General features: G+C 42.1%; 1 protein-coding gene across 1 annotated transcript in view; it reads right to left on the reverse strand.

Moving 5' to 3' along the window:
• The window catches only part of SCN11A (sodium voltage-gated channel alpha subunit 11), an 89,583-nt gene that overhangs the window by 64,723 nt on the left and 2,424 nt on the right, over nucleotides 1-22,436 (reverse strand). The window contains exons 2-8 of the mRNA XM_015459490.3: nucleotides 16,594-16,867; nucleotides 13,693-13,811; nucleotides 12,636-12,737; nucleotides 9,827-9,955; nucleotides 8,151-8,254; nucleotides 3,639-3,818; nucleotides 2,810-2,873 (exon numbers count right to left, since the gene is read on the reverse strand). Coding sequence (XP_015314976.1) covers nucleotides 2,810-2,873; nucleotides 3,639-3,818; nucleotides 8,151-8,254; nucleotides 9,827-9,955; nucleotides 12,636-12,737; nucleotides 13,693-13,811; nucleotides 16,594-16,860 — 965 coding nt within the window. The 5' untranslated portion in view covers nucleotides 16,861-16,867. The remainder of the gene's footprint in view (nucleotides 1-2,809; nucleotides 2,874-3,638; nucleotides 3,819-8,150; nucleotides 8,255-9,826; nucleotides 9,956-12,635; nucleotides 12,738-13,692; nucleotides 13,812-16,593; nucleotides 16,868-22,436) is intronic.

A 22,436-nucleotide genomic window follows, 5' to 3' on the forward strand; every position in this document is an offset into this window, starting at 1 on the left:
CCATAGACTGTAGCCCACCAGGCTCCTCTGTCCATGGAATTCTCTAGGCAAGAATATTGGAGTGGGTAGCCATTTCCTTCTCCAGGGGATTGTCCAGACCAAGGATCAAACCCAGGTCTCCTGTGGCCTTTACCATCTGAGCTACCAGGGAAGCCCAAGATGAAAAGACAACCCTCAGAATGGGAGAAAATAATTGCAAATGAAGCAACTGACAAAGGATCAATCTCCAAAATATACAAGCAGCTCAGGAAGCTCAGTATCAGAAAAACAAACAACCCAGTCAAAAATGGGCAAAAGATCTAAACAGACATTTCTCCAAAGAAGACATACAGATGGCTAATAAACACATGAAAAATGCTCAGCATCACTTACTATGGGAGAAATGCAAATCAAAACTACAGTGCAGTATTACCTCATACAGTCAAAATGGCCATCATCAAAAAATCTACAAACGATGCTGGAGAGGATGTGAAGAAAAGAGAACCCTCTTGCACTGTTGGTAGGAATGTAAATTGGTAACAGCCACTATGGAGAACAGTATGGAGATTTCTTAAAAAACTAGGAATAAAAGTACCATATGACCCAGCTAGCCTACTACTGGGTATATACCCTGAGAGAACCATTCTAAAAAACACATGTACCCCAGTGTTCATTGCAGCACTATTTACGTAGCCAGGACATGAAAGCAACCTAGATGTCTATTGACAGATGAACAGATAAAGAAGTTGTGGTACATATAGACAATGGAATATTACTCAGCCATAAAAAGGAGTGAATTTGAATCAGTTCTAATGAGATGGATGAAACTAGAGCTTTTTATAGAGAGTGAAGTAAGTCAGAAAGAGAAATGCAAGTATCATACATAATGTATCTATATGATCTAGAAAATCTACAAAAATGGTACCGATGAACCTATTTGTAGGGCAGGAATAGAGACACAGATATAGAGAACATACTAGTGGACACAGTGGGGGAAGGAGAGGAGGGGAATAATTGAGAGAGTAGCATTGAAACATACAATTACCATATGTAAAACAGATAGCTAGCAGGAATTTCCTGTATGACACCTGGAGCTCAACCTGGTGCTCTGTGATAACCTAGAGGGGTGGGATGGGGTGGGAAGTGGGAGGGAGGTTGAAGAGAAAGGAAACATATGTATAGCTATGGCTGATTCATGCTTATGTATGGCAGAAACCAACACAACACTAGAAAGTAATTATACTCCAATTAAAAATAAATAATATATTTTTTTTAAAGATGGAAGATCCTGTGTGACACAACTAAGATCCGGCGCAGCCAAATAAATAAATATTCAAATTGGAAGGGAAGAAGTAAAACTGTCACTATTTGCAAATGATATGATACTACAGATAGAAAATTAAAGTCTCCATCAAGAAAACTGTTTAGAACTAATAAATGAATTCAGTAAAATTTTAGGAATCAAGATTCAGAAATCTGTTGCATTTTATATACTAAAAATGAACTGTAGGCATATATGTCCTCTTGACGATCATTCTAGAGAGCTCAACAAACCTTGTATTAGATTATAGTCTAATATGTCTAATAAGTCTGACCTAATCAGAACCTGTGACCACTACAAGACTTCCCTAATTTTACAGACAGTGTTACATCTCTGTTATTTCTCTCTGTATTTACACTCATCACACTTTCAAGAATTTACTGTACATCTCTCTTCCCTGAAAGATGTCAGTTTCAAGAGGGCAGCACTCCTTTATATGTACTTGGATTCCTAGGACCTAAGACAGAGTTTGGCATGCTGTTGGCCCTTGATACATATTTGTTATTGATAAATGAATGTAGTCTATTTCATCAGAGTGCCTAGCATATTATCTTAATTTGAAATACACTCAGACTTCCCTGGTGATAAGGAGATAAGAATAGCCTACCAATGCAGGGAACATGGGTTCAATCTCTGGTCTGGAAAGATCCCACATGCTGAGGGGCAACTAAAGCCCATGCGCCACAACTACTGAGCCCACTCTCTAGAGCCTGGGAGTGCAACCAGTGAGATCCCTGTGCTCCAACCACTGAAGGCCATGCATCCTAGAGCTGCACACCACAACTACTGAGCCTGTGTGCTGCAACTCCTGGAGCCTAAGCACCTACAGCCTGCGCTCTGCGACAAGAGAAGTCACTGCATTGAGAAGCCCGCACACCACAATTAGACAATAGCCCTGCAAACCACAACTAGAGAAAGCCGCATGCACAGCAGTGAAGATCCAAGGAAACCAAAAGAAAACAACATCATCAGAAAGAAACACACTCAATAAATCTTCACAGAATCTCTCAACTCAGAGGACTACTAGAATAAGGAAGGATATCCCCAGAGGGCTACTAGCTGCTGAGGTGAATGTGTATGAACACACATAAAATAGTGTGGGCAATCAGGGGCAGTGGTGGTCACATATCAACAAATAGAAGATGTATGCTGAGATGTCTTGTGTCAGGGCCATGTCATTGATCAGTAAATAGGTCTAAATGGGGCTTTCAGTCACAATATCCTTTCTGACCTTTGATGGTCTTGCATATCCACTCCATAAAGTTGAAATATCACTATGTTTTCAGTAGGTTTCTTACCAGATACAAATTCAACATAATTTGGGGGAGAGTACAGTTCTAGACATTGGGAAATAATTTCTAATTTAGTAATGCATGTCAAAATTTGTTCAGACACTTGAAATAATCAGTGGTGTTTGAGGACTATCACCACTGTTTGCATAAGTCATTAGATGAAGACTGTTTGCCACATCACTCCAAATAGATAGAATGAAGAATATAAACATCTTACCTGTTGCCCATCCACATGCCACACATTTTGAATTCAGTGGACTCTTCCTTTTTAAAGCAATAGTCTGAGGGGGGAAAGAATTATAAACTCAGGTTGAAAAAAAATAACACTGAAAGGAAAGAGAATAGCAAATATGCCAAATTATGCTAGAAAAAGATGGTCCATAATCTTCCAAAATGATCAAGGTGATCAAAGTGATCCCAATGAAATGATCCAGAGAGAAACTAGAGCCTAAGCCCTCAGGATGATGCAAGAAAAGAAGAGGGAGAAGGAGAAGGAAGGAGAAATAAGAGGAGGAAGCAGTGACACGATAACCACTTTGCTTCTCAGTACATAGAACTGAACCAGAGACCACCCTTGGGAGAAGCTGGACACAGGGTCAGCCCATGAGAAGCTCAAAAACCAAGACAGACGTGGAGAAAGTATGGCCACATGAAATTCAGGACACATGAAATTGATACAGGGTTGACCTCAGAGTGGAGAGGGGGCAACATAAAAGGAGCAACATCACTGAAGAAAATACTTGGGTAGAGGGAGGCACTGTGGGAAGTTGCTGGTCCCCTTTGACCAAAGCCAGGCACTCTGAAGGCATCTGTAAAATGTGACAAGGAAGTGGGCGGATATGAAAGCTGACACCACTGTTACAGATGTGCAACTTCAGGCTTTTCCTTCTCCATGAAAATCCAGAGAAGGAGGCAGTTCTCTAAGAAATTCACCTGCCCACATGAGAATCCTAGAGGACTCATAACACAGACCGATAGATAGTACAAGTGGGGATAAATAAAAAGTAACCATGCACAAACCAAGAAGTGAACGGTGGGGTGTTTACCTTGATAGTAATCTTGATAGTGATGTTTACAGGAATTACTGACACATTTGTACCTCAGATTTCCCATGAAGAGCTGCTGACCTACCAGGGCGAAGATGCTGAGGCAAAAGAGAGCCAGGATCATCACATCGACAAGCTTCTTCACAGAGTGCAGCAAGGCCCCAACAATGACCTTCAAACCTGAGGAAGAAAACAGGTGTGGGGAGAAGACCCCTACTCACACACGCACTTAAGACACAGGCAAGGAACAGTAAGGCTTCCAAAGTCGTTTGATTGCAGGCTGGCTTTGGAAACTGACCTGACCTGGAATTCTGAAGCTGAAAGTTCTAGTTCCGACTCTGTACCTTAAAAGCTATTTGCCATCAGAGCCATCCACTGGTCTAGGACTTGACCTCTTTATCCCGCCCTATAGATGCCACAGGGTTGCTCTGAAGGGCAAGTGAGAAAACTCTGAGCAGAAACTTGCCACAAAAACATAAGCTATAACTTGATGACAGCTGTGCAGTCACTTCCCTGACTGGGGGTCACAGGCAACATGAATGCCAAAGTGAAGAACTGAAGCTGCATTTAACATTTGGTAGCTACTGCCTACAGTAACACACACAAGGCGCCTGGAGATATGGCTAAATTGGCGGGTGGGGGGTGGCTGCAAAGAAAGCTGGAAGAGGGAGCTCTGCCTGGACCCCAATCATGAAGATGTCTGAGGGAAAAAACTCAGATTACTACTTATAATCAGGGCTTTTAAAAAATTCATTCAAGAAATATTTACCAAGCACCTTCAAGGTCCATGATACAGTGTTTGGCTGCCAGAGTTACAAAATAAAAAGGACACAGTCAGGCAGTGTGTCGATAAATGTTTAAAAATCAGCTTTCTGCAGAGAGGGGAGGACACAGGGAGAGTCCCCCTCTGCAGCATTTACAAAGGCCCTGGTTTGCTACATTCTGGAGTGTGGACCCTTCTCCTCCCTCCACGCACCCCTCTCCTGGTTTGCTCAATTCTTGAGTGTGGATCCTTCTCCCTCCACACACCCTTCTCCTGGTTTGCTACATTCTGGAGTGTAGACCCTTTTCCTCCCTCCATGCACCCCTCTCCTGCAGCTGCTTTCAAGCCACCACCGTGACAGCCCTGGACACACAGTGGGAAACAGTCTGCTGGGGAATGAGAACAAGTCAGTCCCGGTACAATACTGATTCACAGGCTCTGCTCTCAATGGGTTCTGCTCTCTGGAGAAAGAAATTAGCAGATGGCATCTCTAATGTGTGGGATGTCACTGAGTGACAAAGTTTCAGCATAAACCATGAATGGTAGACTTGAGAACACAAAGCAGCATCTGATGGGAGGCCAAGCCTGCCACGACGACCTTCCCACCAAGGGTGATGCTCCGTGAGGAGGAGACTTTGGACCAAGCTGGGACATTCACTGGCTTCACCACTGCACTCACATTCATGCCAAGATCGTGCTTTCCCTGCACGGTCAGGGGCACCAAACGTAAAAATACTCTAACCTCATCTATGCTTGATTTTTTATCTATAACAAGAGGCTTGCTTGTGTCTTCCCCAAAGCAAGATGATCTGGATGAAAGGTAGTTGTGATTCCAGAATTATTTTTACATAGCCCCATAAAAGATTGTATCTTATACTCTTCGTTCCACAAAAAGCACTGGACTCAGTGGAAGAAGGTAAGGGTGGGATGATTTGAGAGAATAGCATTGAAACATATACATTATCAGATGTAAAGTTACCATAATGGCTCAGTGGTAAAGAATCTGCCTGCCAGTACAGGAGACACCAGAGAACACGGGTTCGATCCCTGGATCAGGAAGATTCCCGGAGAAGGGAATGGAAATCCACTCCAGTATTCTTGCCTAGAAAATCCCATGGACAGAGAAGCACAGCAGGCTATGGCCCAGGGGGTCGCAAAGAGTCAGAAATGACTGAGCATGCATGCACCATATGTAAAATAGATGACCAGTGAGAGTTCAGTGCATGAAGCGGGGCACCCAAAGCCAGTGCTCTGGGACAAACTGGAGAGATGGGGTGGGGAGGGGTGTGGGAGAGGGGTCCAGGATGGAGGGATACATGTATACCTATGGCCAATTCTTGTTCATGTATGGCAAAAACCATCACAATATTGTAAAGTAATTATCTTCCAATTAAAATAATTTAAATTAAAAAACAAAAAGTATCCAGGGATCTCATGTAGTTCATGAGTCAAAATGGAGAGTGTGTTTACCTGCTCAGAGATGAAGAAGGGAACACAAAAGTTGCTAAGTGACTGCCTGAATGTGTATTTATATTTTATCCACATGAGATATGAGGGGCTCAGCTCAGGCAGACCCCCAAATCCACCTGGGAAACCAAGGTCCACCTTGTAAAAGAGGAAGAGAAAAGGAAAGAGAGACAAGTTCTACATAAAGTATCCTCTGTCAGTTTCTTCATCACCATGCTGTTGTTTTTCTGGAGTTTCCAAAAATAGTCTACTACCTCTGTATGAAAAAAGATTCAAATTGCCTGGAGTTCTGATAAAAGAGACTGGAAGAAGAAGGGAAGAAGAGAGGAGGGAAGGAGTCCAGAGAGAGAATAACTTTTAATACTTTTTTTGTAGAGGACAAGAGAAGGAGAAGACTGTGCCACAATCATCTCATTTTTGATAAACTGGAATTCATAGTTACAACCCATCCTGGGCTTCACCTTGATCACAGAGCTGATCTGGGTTCCAGGAGACCACTTTTTCTCTCCTTCCTACTTTACTGGTGGCTCCTATTCATCTCCTTTGCCGGCTTTTCCTCTCTCCCCTCCCCTTTAGGGTCTCAGGGCCTCGTGGGTCTCAGTCCTGCGTCCTCTTCTACTTTCCATCTATGCTCATTTTCTTTGTAACCTCATCAGATTCCATGGCTCTAAATATCATCTATAGTCTTCTAATCTCTGAAATGATACCTGCAGCCTTGAACATCAGCTTGTATTTCTAATTGCCTGCTTGGTACTCTGACTTGGATGTCTCACAGCCATCTCAAACAGAATGTGTCTGAAGCTAACCCCCAATCTGACCCCTGAGGCCTGCTTCTCTCACAGTCTTCCTTTTCTCATTCAGAGATGATTCCATCTTTCCAGTCACCCAGACAAAAACCTTGACTCATCCTTGACTCCTCTTTTGCTCACATCATGTATATGGTCAACCTGTCAGAAAGTCCCACTGTTTCTACCTTTAAATTTATACAGAATCTGACCACCATTCACCTACTCCTCTTCTACTGCCTGATCTGAGGGCGCCACTGCTTCTTGCTTGGATTATGGCAGTGGCCCCATGTGTCAGTTTGGGCCCTCTGAGAAGTAGACACTCTGAGACCAGATCACTGGAGATTTGGGGGGAAATGCCTATGAGGAATAGTCTGAAAGGAGGGAATGGAGGGTGGAGAGAGCCGCAGACTGTGACCCAGAGCTGACATCTGGAAAAGGAGAGCAGGAAGGAAGCAGGATAGATAGGAAGGGCTTCAGACTGCAGTGCATATGGGAGATAGTCTCACCCTGGTTACTGAGAAGCCCCTGAGTCAAAGTCCCCCATAGAGAAGTCCCATACCCTTTAGGGGTGGGCCTGCACTAGCGCTCCCCAGATGCAGGGAAAGCATGATCTTGGCATGAACATGAATGCAGTGGTGAATCCAGAGAGGGGGCAGCTGGGACCTTTCATCAACTGTGCTCCCTGCAGCAGGAGATCTGAGCAGCATGCATCCATGGTAACCAACATGCCACCTGCTTGGTCTTCCTGCTTCTTCCTTTGCTCCCCCGAGTTCTGTTCCCCACACAACAGCCAGAGTAATTCTTCTACAGCCTGAGTCAGGTCATGGGACTCCTCTGCTCAAAGCCCTTGCATGGCTCCCACTTCTCTCAGAGGAAAGCCCAAGACTTCCTGGGACTTAGGTGCTTCCCCTTCACCTTTGTGGTCCTTCCTCCCCCACCTAGACCCTCACTCTGTCTGCTCCAGCCCCATCCACATCTTTCATATTCCCTGGTCTGTGGACTGGCTGCTTCCTAGGCTCTGGATACTCTTCCCCATATGTCTGCTTGTGAAACTTCCTCACCAATTTCAAATCTGCTCACATCTCACCTTTCCAATTGACACCTATACTAACCACCCCACCGAAAACTGCAACCTGCTTCCTTGAACCCCATGACTTCCAAGAGCCATCAGGTTACCTATTTTTCCATTTCATTTTTCCATGAAAAAGCATGCCATATAATTTATTTATTTATTATAGTTATCACTTCAGTCCATTTCCCAATCCCCCACCTAGAATGTAAACTCCATGAAGGCAGGGACCTTTGTCTGTTTGCTCACCGATATATCCCAGGCAGGTAGCACAGTGCGTATCAGGGGCTCAGTACATATTTGTTGAATGATGAAATAAATGAATAAAGAGCATTGTTTGTTAGTTTTTGGTTTACATGACATATTTAGAAATTTTAACTATTCTCTTCTGCTAAGAGTCAATGTTGAAAGTTAGAGTGACTTACCTGAAATTACTGAAATTGCTTTCAAAGCTCTGAATACTCGGAAGGTACGCAGGGATGACAGACTGAAGCTGCTGTCATTGATATATGGAGAATATGATACAAATCTATAAGACAAAGCACAAGGAAAGTCCAGGCTTGCTCAGTCATGTATCTGTCCTACACATCTCCACAAAAGTCCCAAGTAATTACAGCCTGGGTTCTGTCCACCAGCATGAAATCTGCAGCCTCCCCTTCCAGCCCCACCATCATCTCAAGACCTGGCAATGTCACTCTCTATTGCTGTGGACCCAGGGACCATAGATTGCACAGGAGACTCTTCTCAGCTGATCTTTATATTTGGACATAGTTGGGGATTCCTTGAAATAGTCATGGCAGCTGTAGCTACATTCATGGATAACAGAAATCAACTTAAACATTTATTGACTTGCTACCAAGTTCCAGGCCCCAGTACACGTCCCTAAGGTCTCTCAACCATGCGGTCAAGTCCAGAAGGAGCCTAGGCAGCCTGGCTTCAGAGCCCGTATTCTTCGGCATTGTACTATACCACCTCTCAATAACATCTGACTATTGACCTTGAAATGTAAAACTCTGAAATTACTAGTACTTACCTCAAAGGGCTTTTGTGAATATTAAACAAAAATATACGCAAAGTGCTTAAGACAATGGCTGGTACTAATTAAATAAGGTTGGGTTTATTATTACTGTGCTGGCAATGGGCCATTGTTTCTCTTGCTTTTTATTTTGCTCATCATTCAGATGCCAGATTGATGTCCTCTCCTTCAAAAAGAACTTCAACTCTCACTCTTGCTATATACAACAACTAACTCAAAATGGACCATAAACATAAACACAAGAGCCAAAATAATAACACTTCTAGAAGGAAACATGACAGAAACTCCTTGAGCTTTCAGTAGACAAAGATGTTCTAGACCCTTTGTTCCCGCTCCATCTTCTGACAGCCAGAACGATGCACAGCATCCCATGCTAGCACTAACTGTAGCCGGTTTTAATGGTCATGCTTCATTGGGCTTCCCTAGTGGCTCAGATGATAAAGAATCCGCCTGCAAGGCAGGAGACCTGGGTTTGATCCCTGAGTCAGGAAGATCACCCAAAGAAGGGAAAGGCTACCCACTCCAGTATTCTTGCCTGGAGAATCCCATGGACAGAGGAGCCTAGAGGGCTACAGTCCATGGGGTCTCAAAGAGTCGGACACGACTGAGCGACTAAGCACACACACAAATGTTTCACATCCCCTCTGAACTGCGAACAGAGTGAGAATCATGAATGATGGTTTTCTCATTATCACAACCCTGGGTCCACAGAGCCTGGCCCCATAACAGGTCAGTGTTTGGTGAGTAAATGGCTGAAAAAGTAAGACCATGAGTATTTGACCAGAAATGGATTTGTGGGGGATTCCCTGGCAGTCCAGTGGTTACGACTCAGCACTCTCACTGCCATGGCCCAGATTCAGTCCCTGGTTGGGGGGTTGGGGGGGAACAGATAGAAAGGATGAAGTGGATTTGTGTGTGTGAAGTCCTCTGGCCAGTTGGCTACATGGTGCAGTTCAGTGCCAACCAACTACTTGGCTGTACTCAGCCACTCATGTGGATCCACAAAGAACCCAGATGGAAGCCAAAGGGCTTCTTTCCCACCAGCAAAAATCTTAACATTCTTACGCTGTTGCAATGACAATGGAGTCCAGCCAGTTCCACGGATCTCGCAGGAAAGAAAACTCATCCAGAATAAAACCTCTTGCCAATATTTTAACTAATGCTTCAAATAAATAAATCCCAAGGAAGACATACCTACAAAGCAAATCATCCAGAAGAAGAAATATGATAAGTGATGTGAAACACAGAGAGCCCCTCTATGTGATCTGACCTTCATGAGGTTTGATTCCATTTTAATGTGACATTTAACATTACGGTCTCAGGAAATCAGAGTTCAGAAAGGCAAGGTCCTCAAGCAAGTTCTGATATTTGGGATTTCTGATAAACAGGTCCATGAATAAAGTTGCAAAGCTGTTTTTAAATCACTAGCTTCATAGCCATTTTCTTGAGAAAAGTTTCAGCCAGCATGGACAGTCTTTTCAACAAATGGTATTGGGACAGCTAGATATCCACATTTAAAAGAATGAAGTTGGACCTTTACATCATGTACAAAAATTAAACTCAAAATGGATTAAAGCTAAATGTAAGACCTGAAACTATAAGAGTCCTAGAAGGTAATATTTGCAAATCATTAATCTGATGAGAGGTTAATATTTGAACTACATAAAGAACTCCTACAAAGTCAACAACAAAAAAATTAAATAATCCAGCTTTAAAATGGCCAAATGACTTGAATGAACATTTCTTCAAAGATTATATACCAATTGCCAACCAGCCTATGAAAAGATGTTCAGTATCACCAATCATCAGAAAAATGCAAATCAAAACCACAATGAGATATCACTCATACTCACTAGAATACTCACTAGAATAGCCACTTTTAAAAAAAATAGAAAGTAAGTGTAGGTGAGGATGTGGCAAGATTAAAACTCTTGTGCACTAGTGGTGGGATTATAAAATAGTGAAACCACCAAATATTTAGCATGAAGAACCTTCAAAAGATTAGAATTACCATATGATTTGGCAATTGCACTTCTAGGTATATATACAAAATAACTGAGAGCAGAGTCTTGAAGAGATACTTGCACAACCATGTTAATAGCAGCAGTATTCACAATAGCCGAGAGGTAGAAGCAACCCAAATGTTCACTGACAGATGAACAAATTAATAAAATGTGGTACACACATACTATAAAATATTACTGAGTCTTGGAAAGAAATCCTGTCACATGCAGCAATATGGATGAACCCTGAGGTCATATACTAAGGGAGATAAGCTAGTTTAAAAAGACAAAGGTTAAATGATTCCTTTATATGAAGCACCTAGAGTAATCAAATACATAGAGACATGAAGTATAATGGTGGTTTCCAGGGAAACCTGGAGGGGAAGGCAGAATGAGGAGTTATTATGTAATGAGTACAGTTTCAGTTTTGCAAGATGAAAAATAGTTGTGGAGACGGAGAGTGGTAATCGTTGCACAACTGTGTGAATGTACTTAATACCACAGATCTGTACACCTAAAAGTGATTAAAATGGCAAATTTATGGTAATATGTATTTTATCACAATTAAAAAAAAGAAAACTATTTCCATTTTATTCCTTTAGTCCTTCATCATGTTCTGTCTTCTCATTTATTTCCCTTCTTCTCCTTCCTCCTCCTCCAAAAGATAATATCCTATTTCTCTTGTTATAATTCCAATAAAAAGTGCTTGGTTGGTGTGCACACACACACCATACACATACTGGTCCCACATCTGGGACAGAAACAATTCATTTGAACAATCTGCTGGTTCAGATTAAAAGTGGACCTTTTCTGGTAGAATATCCAGTCATTGTTAGCCTTCAAAGCTAAAGAACTAAGGTCTTAGGAACTTGAAAAATCCTAAAGCAGCTAGTTACAAGAGCAGAAATGGTCATGAGGCTGCCTTGGGAAAGAACTACTTCCTGCTTCAGCTTTTTCCTAAACTGCTCACCTTTCAGGTGACAAATAAACACAGAAGCATAATTACTGTGTGCCCTGAGATGCCATCTTTCAAACTCAGGTATAATTTATAAAAATTATGGGTCTTTTTTAAAAAAAGGCTGTAATTGCAGATGTGTAGGATTCTGCACGGAGAAGGCAATGGCATCCCACTCCAGTACTCTTGCCTGGAAAATCCGATGGATGGAGGAGCCTGGTGGGCTGCAGTCCATGGGGTCGCTAAGAGTCGGACACGACTGAGCGACTTCACTTTCACTTTTCACTTTGATGCATTGGAGAAGGAAATGGCAACCCACTCCAGTGTTCTTGCCTGGAGAATCCCAGGGACGGGGGAGCCTGTGAGTCGGACACGACTGAAGCGACTTACAGCAGCAGCAGCAGCAGCAGGATTCTGCAAGTTTTCATCCAGATCTCAAACAAATGAGACAGCCACCTCTGACTTCAATTTCTGTCTAGCCATCTGGCCTTCCACCTCTCACCCTACCATTCTCTCTTTTCTAGCAGAAGCCTGGCCAATGGTGGGACATGCAGACCAAAATGACATCTGCTGTGGAGTAGAACCATGCCCAGCAGGAAGCAGCGCTCGAGTTCTCCATGAGAGGGAGACTTCAACCCTCCAGGCAAATCAGGCCCACTTGGGTGTGTCACTGTCAATTCAACCATAGTTAGGGTATCCAGTCAGGGTCATGGATGTCCAGCTAGTAAACCCATTTCTAAGACTCTATTCTGAGAAAGTTTCAAAATGAAACTGACTCTGCCAGCATTGGTGTTGGGGATCTAAGATTATGGGTGACTTTTTCTTCTCTCCATAGCCAAACTCTGATATAATCATGATTCTTTAAGGTCTATTTGCTTAAAAACATAGGATAAATGTGTGCAGGAAAAATACTTACTCAGCATGGTCAGTTTTCACATCAATGCTGCTCTTCTGATGAGCCAAGGCCATGAACACGCAGTTGATGATGACAGTACAGATGATGAACATGCTGAACAACGTGAGCGGGGCTGTTAAGGCAGGTGCACTGCAGGACGGCCCATGTCACTGGTTATTGTAGCAGAGGCTGCAGGGGTCCCTGCAGGACCCTTTTTCTGCAGAAGCATCTGTCTTTTGTGAGTGCTGACTGGAACAACCCACAGCTGCCCCCTTTCTTGAAGAATTGTCCTCGAATGGCAGCCTCTCACCCTGCAAGGCTACATGCCCTTGCCACACGTCTGACCCACAGACTTGCAAAAACTCGCCGTCTGGCTTCCAGGTGGGGCAGCTCTGTGATACAACCCATGCTCTGAAGATCCCTGTGGGCTCAGGCTGATGCCTGATGTAGCCTCAGCTAAGGCCCTGTCCTTGTTTGGCTCCTCCTTTTGCTCTATGATGTTTCCCTTTTTCCTTTTCCAGACGGCACTCCTCCACTAAATCACTTAATTAAGAATCCCATCTCAGGCTCTGCTTCTAGGGAACCCAACTTAAATAGATATTCCTTCCCGTTTTCCTGAGTACTTCATTATGTCTACCAACCCACGCCTGTCTTTTTCACATCTCCCCCGCCTCCCATCTGAAACTGCCAGGTTTCTTCTCATCCCCTGTAAATCTGTACTTTTAACACTAGAAAGTGTTTCCAAAAAAGCTTTAAATACTGTAGTTCTACCACAACTCATTTATCAGTTAAACTCAGTACACAGGTTGCCAACCTGGGTCTCAGCTTAGATGTTCCTTTCTTCAGGAGGCCATTCTTGATGCCTCCAAAGCCCAGCTGAGCCTCTCCTCTCCTCCGAGGCCTCAGGGTCCCAGACGGGGGCCAGCCCCAGCACAGCCCTGCCTGTCATGCAGTGGGGCCACTCAGCCAGTATTTGTTGAAAGAATGGGTTGTTTCCACTCAACAGACACATGAACCCCCCGAGCTTGTGCACGCTTCCCATGACCTGGACTTAGTAAAAGAAGCAACAAAAGGATATGAATGGACTGAGATTCTAATGGCCAAACTTCTGATTGAATTGAAAGGCCCCAAAATGAACAAGGCACGTTTGGCGCTGAAGCGGTAGATTGTTCTCTTTTTGTTCAACACCATAAATGTCTGCCAAAAAAAAAAAAAGGCAAAAAACCACACAACAGGAATTATATGCAGTGACAAAACAATATTTATCATGAGTTCATCTTAGAGAAAATCTAGTGGAACCATAGGTTGAGGTATGGCTTGTCATATTATGACAGCAGCTTCTGACTAGAGAGTTACCTTCTGAAGCCAGAGGTACTTTCTGAGCAGCTTACACTTCACTTTGGAAGCCAGTAGATCCCCCCCACCCATGTGGCTTAGGTCTCTCTCAGGGCTCCAAGACTCTGATCTGTTGAAAGTCAGTCCTCACGCCTAAAATAACTGTTGAGCTATGGACTTTTCACCCAGTGACATATTCTGGAGGCCACAGAAATGAAGTGCATGGGCCCTGCAAACAAACAAAAAAGAGATAAAGAGTAATAACTGGGTCAAATAAAACCCTTTGTATTGTACTATTTATGGAGATGAGAATTAGAAGAGAACTTGAAGAGACAGAAGTAGAACTGAACATTCACTGGAGTCTCTGCTGCCTTGTCATGGGTATAACCAGGGATGCCAAATCCAGGAAAGATTTGGTGCACTTCTCACCCAAAGTGTCCAATTGGGCCCTGCTGAAAAACGCCTGCTTCCTCCTTGCATCTCTTCCTGGGCTCTGGGCATGAAGCTGCCTCTGGACAAAACCAATGACTCACAGGCTTCTAACATAACCTTCAAACCATCCCCTTTCCATATAACAGTCATCTGCTGTCCCCTTATCGGTTCCCAAGGCTGTTAGTTATAAAAGCCTTCATAGAACTAGGGTCATTCCTGTCTTCCATGTCACTGCTTTTTTCAGACTTGCAGAAAGTACTCCTTGACATGTAATTCAGCATGTTCTCAGACAGGGAAAACAGGTCTTGTCATCCAGGCACAGAAACAGCAGGTTAGCTGCCACCTTGGTTGAGGGACCAGAACTTCAGCCACTGCCAAGCATCAGCTTCCTTCACCGAGTTGTGGAACTTGTCTGCTGGCTATCTGGCAGCAGGGAGAATGTGGACTAGGATGCTTTCTTTTTACTCCATAACAAAATGAAATGGGCTACAGGATTCCTTGAAAGCTATGAGCCCAGGAGTCTAAGACTCATTTTAGGGATTCCGTGTACTTCCTCTGGACAGAAAGATGATTTTAGGGCAGAGAGTAAACCTCTCCTGAGGTGGGTCACCCAGATTAATATGTGGCATGCTATGGCTCTATTTCTGTGCCCTTTGACCTAGATATTTTATTAATGCCTCCTCTGACTGCTTTAAATATTTCAACTAATGGTGTATTTAACTACACTTCCCAAGGTTTTAATGATTTAAAATATAGGTATTTCCTGTCTGCTTGCTGACACATCTCCACTCTTTTCTCTTTCAAAAATGGAAGCTTTGAAAGATAAGAAGTGACCTGTGACTACAGAAAGAACCCTTGGGTTTGAGTCCCAGCTCCACCACTAACGGGCTGCTTGACCTGGTGTAAGCCACTTCCCCATCAAAGCTTTGTTTCCCCATCTGTAAGGTGAAGTGCTAATGACACCACCCATGGTTCACAGGAGTGCTGAGAGCACTGGCATGTGAGGCTGTGGGTGTAAGAGCTCCGAACAAGTATCATGTCTCCTGATTTAAAGGGAGGACCCAGATTTAGAAGAGATGGTCCTAGAACACCCACCCCAGCTGGAACAGAGTCTGTCCTCCCAGGATTCTCCATAACACACCAAGCTGCTGCCTACCTCCTGGGTTCCCTACCCAGACCTGAGGCAGAAGGAGGTCTCCTGGAGTTAACTTATTTCCAATGACTCTGCCTCTAAGAAGCCCCTGGAATCCTGGAGCATTAGGAGAGGGAGAGATAATGAAGTGTTTTTGTTCTTTCATCTCCTTTCTCCTTTCTTGTTCTTCCCACTCATACCACACTTTCCTCCATTACACAGTCCTCATTTGGCCTGGTAATCCCAAGTCTGTTCAGTTCAAGGACGTACAAACCAGGCAATCTTCCTTTGGAGAAGTCAGTTTCTCATGGGTTATAGAGGACTTTCCTCACTGCCCTGGGTTTTTGACCAGCCATCAGAAGAGCTTGAGCTCATACTTCCTCATTCAGGAACCTCTTTGAGAAACTTTTATTAGAATTTCCCTACATCTAGGTAGATAAAACAGCAAGACTATCACGTATGGAGTTTACATAGAATCTGCATGTGCCCACTTGATTACAATATTCTTAAACTTTATTTATTGAGATCCTCTTTTGTGTCAAGTGTTGGTTTGGGGCTTTGACCTTCATATTAATAACCTAACAAGCCTACTGGTTAAGAGTTTCTCAAGGTAAACTTTAGTTGCTGAAACAGACATTCATGGACAGTGGTATTAATCCTTCATATCAGCATCATGTTTTACAGTTTATAAAGTGCCTCCATCGCATGTCTATGCTGTAATGAAGGGAAAGCAGGCGTTGTTCTCATTTTACTGATTATAAAAGTGACAATTAGTGAAATTATTTACCCAAACTTATAAATTCAAGCACTTGAAATGGTCTGTATTCAACCTTTCTGACTGCTGGTCCAGTTCTTTCCTGACACCGTTTTACCCTTCTACTGCTCCTAGTCCTTATCTTCTCCAAGATATGCATTATTATAGAGATAAATTAGTACTGAAAGCCATTCTTAGGATTGGAAATCAAAGACAGGGTGACAGCAAAGGAGAAGTGGGGTCTGGCCTCTTTATAGCCCAAGGAGATCCTTGCAGTGCCAGTTGTACTTTGTGGTTACAACACTCCCGTCTCCTCACAGAGGTACCTTATGATTGTGGTAGAATGGGTCCAGGTCTTCTAGGGGCTTTGCTATCAGGTCACGGGGAATGTCACCATAAAGCTTGGGCAACTTTCTGGAGACCTTTAGGTCAAGTTGAGGTCGAGGCTCGCATTCTGCTGCTTTCCGATCTTTGGACTTATTTTTCTCCTTTTGGATGGCGATCCGCTTCTTGATTGCAGCCAAAGAGTCAGGAGTGAAGGGGCGGAAATTCCTCCCATCTGGAAAGATCACTGGGTAGCACCTGTCATCCATCTTCACCCTTGGGACAGAGACAAGCAGTAAATAGATTCTCAGAGAGATCTGGGAGGTAGAGATTATACTCTAATTTCTTCCCTGAGATTCTACTTTACATGGATAGAACCATGGAGTCTACAGAGTTGAGACTGAGATGGGGGGACCTGGGGAGCTCATTAGCTGTGTGGAAAATCAGAAAAGTTGACCATAATTGTGAATATACCAAGAATTTGGGGCAAACGTGAGACCAAAGCAGAACATCATTCCTGAAGGACCTGGGAACAGGTGAGAAGCTGAGTTCAAGATCAATGAGCAGAAGCAGCAGCTCAGTCTGTAAAACTGAGCACCAAGCAAGACAATAAGACTAAATCAGCTGAACTACTGAAATAGGACCTACTAATGGTAGACAAGTGGTCACAATGTGAACAGGAGAGGAAGGAATAGGGAATCAAATGGGCCATAACTGGGGGTTGTAAAAATCAAAACTATGAGTTCATGAGTCTTTCTTCACCTTTGGTCAGAAAAGTTCTTGAAATGTGATAGGATGGAAACAAAAGAACCATAAACACGGTCATGAACATTTATACTATCATCTATGATCCTATGCCAGCTCCCTTATTTCTGAAATCCAGACCAGGCAGAAGCAAGACTCCAAGGAAGCAAAATGGGTTTGCCAAAGCCAATAGGGTCACTCTATCATGGGATAATAGCTCTGCCAGCCCTTATCCCTGATAGCACTTTCTATAAGGACTTTCTCCACAGCTTCAGACTTAAAACTAGACTCAGGGAAAAAAAATACTGTTTCAGTTGAATGCATTTATTCTCCATATCAAGCATCCTTTTCCTTTCTAATTTACTGAATGACAATCTAGGACTAATTCTCACACTCCTCCAGGGAATTACAATGGGAGTCTGACATAGGACTGGTGTCTTCATTGAACAACCATGTGTTCAGTGCCTGTTCCAGGCACAGTGCTAGGTATTAATGGTGAAAAAAACCTCCATTGCTCCTCCAGGCACTACAGTTATGCTGCCCTGCTGTAGTGGAGAAGACAGATAAAAGACATGAAATTATAACAGAGTAAGACAAATGCTACTCTAGGAAAGGAATAGAGGAGAGTATCTAAGCAGCTTTGCCGAATCAGCGATGGGTTACCAAAGCTTTAATGTCTTAGTTGAGACCTGAAGGAGATGTAAGTCTCAGAGAAGAAAATAAGGGACATCAGAGTGTTGCAGGGAGAGGAAAGAGCATGAACAAAGACACTTGGTTGAAAAAGCACATTATCCATCAACAGGTCTTGTTTGCCCAGAATGGAGATTTTTGTGGAGCATGATGGTCAGTCAGCATCAGAGAGTGTGTGGGGGCCTATAATACTTAGTAAAGATCATGAACTTCACCCTGAGGGTAGGGGGGAGTTGCTAACATTTGAGTTATTACTATTACAGAGGAGAAACACTATCATTTTTTAATATCCCTCTTACTGGTGAGAATGGATAGATTTGGGATAAGGGGATGAAGGAGTTGAGAAGGCTAGAAGAGGAGAAGTGAACTTAGAAACTGTTTCAACGGGTCATAACCACTGAGGATGACCTAATGGAGTAGATGGATTTGAGAGTCATTTAAGAAACAGGTGGATTTGAGTGATAGGAAGGAGCCAAGGCTCCTGGATTGGGCAAGTGGGTTAACAGTGCCACTCACTCACATAGAGAGCACTAGGGAAGGAGAAAGCTATGGGTGAACAGATTCAGTTTAAAACACATGGAGTTGAAGCTATCGACAGGACCTGCAAGCAAAGAGAATCAAGAAGCACTTCAGTACAAGAAAATCACAGCTTATACACATTAGGCTCTGAAAACAGCACATTTAAAATAATAATTAAAAAAAAAAAACCTAAAAACATGGTCAAAATTTCCCTTGAAAGTCCCTTAGGGAGGTACCATATTGAAGAGGCATCTCAATTCATTTGTCAACACATTCAGTACTGCCAGTTTTCTTCCAGTGCCAGAACCAGTCACTCTTTCTTCAGTGAAGAAAGTAGCTGGATTGTGTTTAAGAGTCATAATAAAGGCAACAAAAAAATGTCTTTAAACACACTAAGGGTAATGTAATATTCACAAGGTGTGAGCTGTATGTCAACAGAAACCAAACCTGGGACCATAGATTCAGAGGATTCTGTCCTCCACTCATTCAGGGTCAAGCTCATAATAGATGTGCCCAGATGATGGAACTGGCTACACTATTTAAATTACTCTTCTCATAAACGTGTATAGTCAAATTTATACAAATGAAGTAAGCATATGATACTCTACTGAGTTTGGCTCTAGAGCTCATAAAAGACATTTAAGACAAGCATAAAGTTCTTTGCTGTAAATAGCATATGAATGTTAGTTGATCCTATAAAATGGTTGAGCCAGGTAAAGACCCTTGATGGCAAAAACTAGACTTTATGCTAAGTTGCAGCAAGAAATACAGTGGAGGGCTCTTGACATAATAATGAGACTATTAAAAAAGAAAATTGACACTCTGATCCTGCTGTTCTGACCCTGAGGTATCTTGGTTGGGTTCTTGAGTAAAAAAGACTTTATAAAAATAAACAACACAAATGAAACTGACAACCCCCTGAAACTGCACACATCAAAATTTGTTATAGACGATGTAATAACTAAAGAACTACATCTTAAATGTAATACTGGGAGGAGGGGGGAAGTATGAAACCATTAGGGAAAATGTAATCAGAAGAATTTTCTGACTAACAATAATAAATAGGTATAAATTAGCATTTGCATCTATAGAGGATAATTTCTCATGAGCTTTGGATAATAACCTGGATATAATGACATGTATTCAAGAGCTGTTCAACACAAGTTTTAGATTCAAATCTTAAGCCACAATTATTTTGGCATTCTTCTTTTAAATAACAACAACTAAAATAAACTGTCTAAAGAAGGAAAAAAAAAGGTAACACTGAAAACCACAAAAATTGACCCAGGAAAAAAGAAGAGTTTATAAAAATTATCAACTCAAATCTGATAAAATAAAACCACATGCAGTAAAATTTTCTTATTAACTGAAAAAAATTAATGGAAGAATCAAATACTCTTTAACAGAAGTAGACTCAGGAAAACTGGACTGTAGAAACAGAGGCTGCACATGCAAAATTAATTAAGGTAATGAATTAGTAAAATAAATATGGCACAAATTATAAATGATACAATTTGGAAATATTCAAATACAAAAATATTTAATTCTGAAAATTTCTGTACAGAAAATAATTTCATTGCATGGAAAATTCATTGAAGAATTAATTTGTGTGTATGTTAGTTGCTCAGTAGTGTCCAACTCTGTGGACTGCAGCCCTCCAGGCTCCTCTGTCCATGGGATTTCCCAGGCAAGAATACTGGAGTGGGTTGCCATTTCCTTCTCCAGAGGATCTTCCTGACCCAGGGATCAAACTTGGGCCTCCTGCATTGCGGACAGATTCTTTACCATCTGAGCCACCAGGGGCGCCCACAAAGAATTAAATTAGCTAAGTGCAATTTTTTCCTAAGCCTCATTAATACTTAAGTGGGGAGGCAAATTTTTCTAACATTAAATGATTCGTTACCAAAAAAGTTGAGTATATGCTCCCAAACAGCAAAAAAAGAATCAAAAAATGGAGGCTGCATGGGCTCCAAGATATACTGTACCCAACCCAAGAGTGCAATAAAACTATTCCAGGATATCTGCACCTCAATGGTCTTTATCCAGCAAGAATCAGAAATCAGAACACCATAAGAAAAAGTCTTCAAGAATAAAGTCCAAGAGGGATGGTACGGGGAGGGGACGGGGAACACGTGTATACCTGTGGCAGATTCATGTCAATGTATGGCAGAACGAATACAATATTGTAATTAACCTCCAATTAAAATAAATAAATTTATATTTAAAAAATAAATAAATAAGTAAATTCTCTCTAACAAAAATATATGATTAAGAAACTGGCTTATTAATAAGTAAGAAAAGAAAGATAATTAGAAATTTCATGAAAATAAAATGTTCTTCAAAAAGTCATGTTTTACACATGAGGCCAACTAAATGATCTGAGCAGCCAACAGATTATAAGAATAGGGAAAAAAGAGAGTCCATGTGACCTGACACTTAGAATATTCTCCTTCACGCAGCAGAAGGTCAGTGCTTTCAGAGTCCACCCCTTCTTTAAGGGTCCAAATATAGTACTTGGTTTTAGAGACTTATAGCTACAAAAATCACTATATCATGAAGGTTATATATTAGGTTTTTATTTTTAACAATCATCTGATACATAAAGAAAAATTAATTATAATTACAGGATAGACTTAAAAATGTTATAAATGTTATAAAATACTGTTACAAGCTGAAGTTGGAGAGAAAAGATGAAGGGAAGTTCAGAGGCACCAACTTCCTCATCCTAAACACTTAAGAGAAATACGACATTCTATGGAAGGTCAACGCATCAAGCAGTACAAGTTTATCCCTTAAAATTACACAGGTAATTAAGTGCAAAACCAAATTAGAAATACAGGGAACAAAAACTGGAAGAAATCATGAGAAAGGCAGAAGGATTACTGTAAGGAGTTAAATCCTTCATCACCGTCTGAGCCACCAGGGAAGTCATCCTTCATTACACACAGTCACAATTCAATAATTTTTACTTAAACTTGATAAATCAAGAAACAGACATATAAGAGAATTATTTAGAGTTAAGTGACCAGAAGCCTGAAAAACTGAAATGGTTAAAAGTAGACTAGATATATTGGTTAAGGTGGAAACATTTTATTTTTCATGTTCTATCCTTCCCAACATTTCCTCCTTTGGAGCTATTTGAGTTATATGCATGTATGTGACTTTCATAGGATTGAAAAAAGATTGCAAAAATTCTTCAAGGGCTCAAAACATTCTCTAATTCAAAACAGAGAGTTAAAGTATCAGGTATAAAGACAGGCTCTAAATCTCCTCGAGTCAGAAAGGAAGCAAGCTTAATCTCAATTTACAGTCCTAAACCAGGAGACCATGTGAATTATGATTTGACACAAGGCAATCCTGGCGACTGGGAGGCCCGTGAGAATGCTCTGCCAGACCCCCATCAGGTGATAGGCTAAACTGGCCAGCGAGGTGGGGAGCCATTTGTCAGGGCCTCTGAGGGCCTGTCTGGGCTCAACAGGCTCACGGGCCCACTGCCACCAAATAAAAAACAAACACTCACCTAGGAAGGAGGGCTAAGGCCTCACTTCCGTGAGCAGAGACCCTAAATTCATCAGGAATCCACTCTGTTAAGTAGCTCCAGACCTTAATTCAAATCTATAGCTTTATAGAGTTATTTAGATCTGAATTCCAATCGTTTGTTCACTCATGTGCTGGGTCTTACCAGCCTCCAGGGTCTTACAATGGTGTGGGGAATCAAGCAAGTCAAGCACGAAGGATGAAGCCATACAATGAGTGCAGCTGCACCAGGGGCTTTGGGAGCCTGGAGGAAGGCACAGTTATGAAGGCTAGAAGTCAGAAGAGTATGGTGTGAAAGCACTGAGCATAGCAAAAGGCTTTTCTTTCTTGTTTATGATTTTACCTATAATTACAA

Source organism: Bos taurus, chromosome 22 (assembly GCF_002263795.3).
Source record: "Bos taurus isolate L1 Dominette 01449 registration number 42190680 breed Hereford chromosome 22, ARS-UCD2.0, whole genome shotgun sequence".
In the NCBI taxonomy this organism is placed as follows: domain Eukaryota; kingdom Metazoa; phylum Chordata; class Mammalia; order Artiodactyla; family Bovidae; genus Bos; species Bos taurus.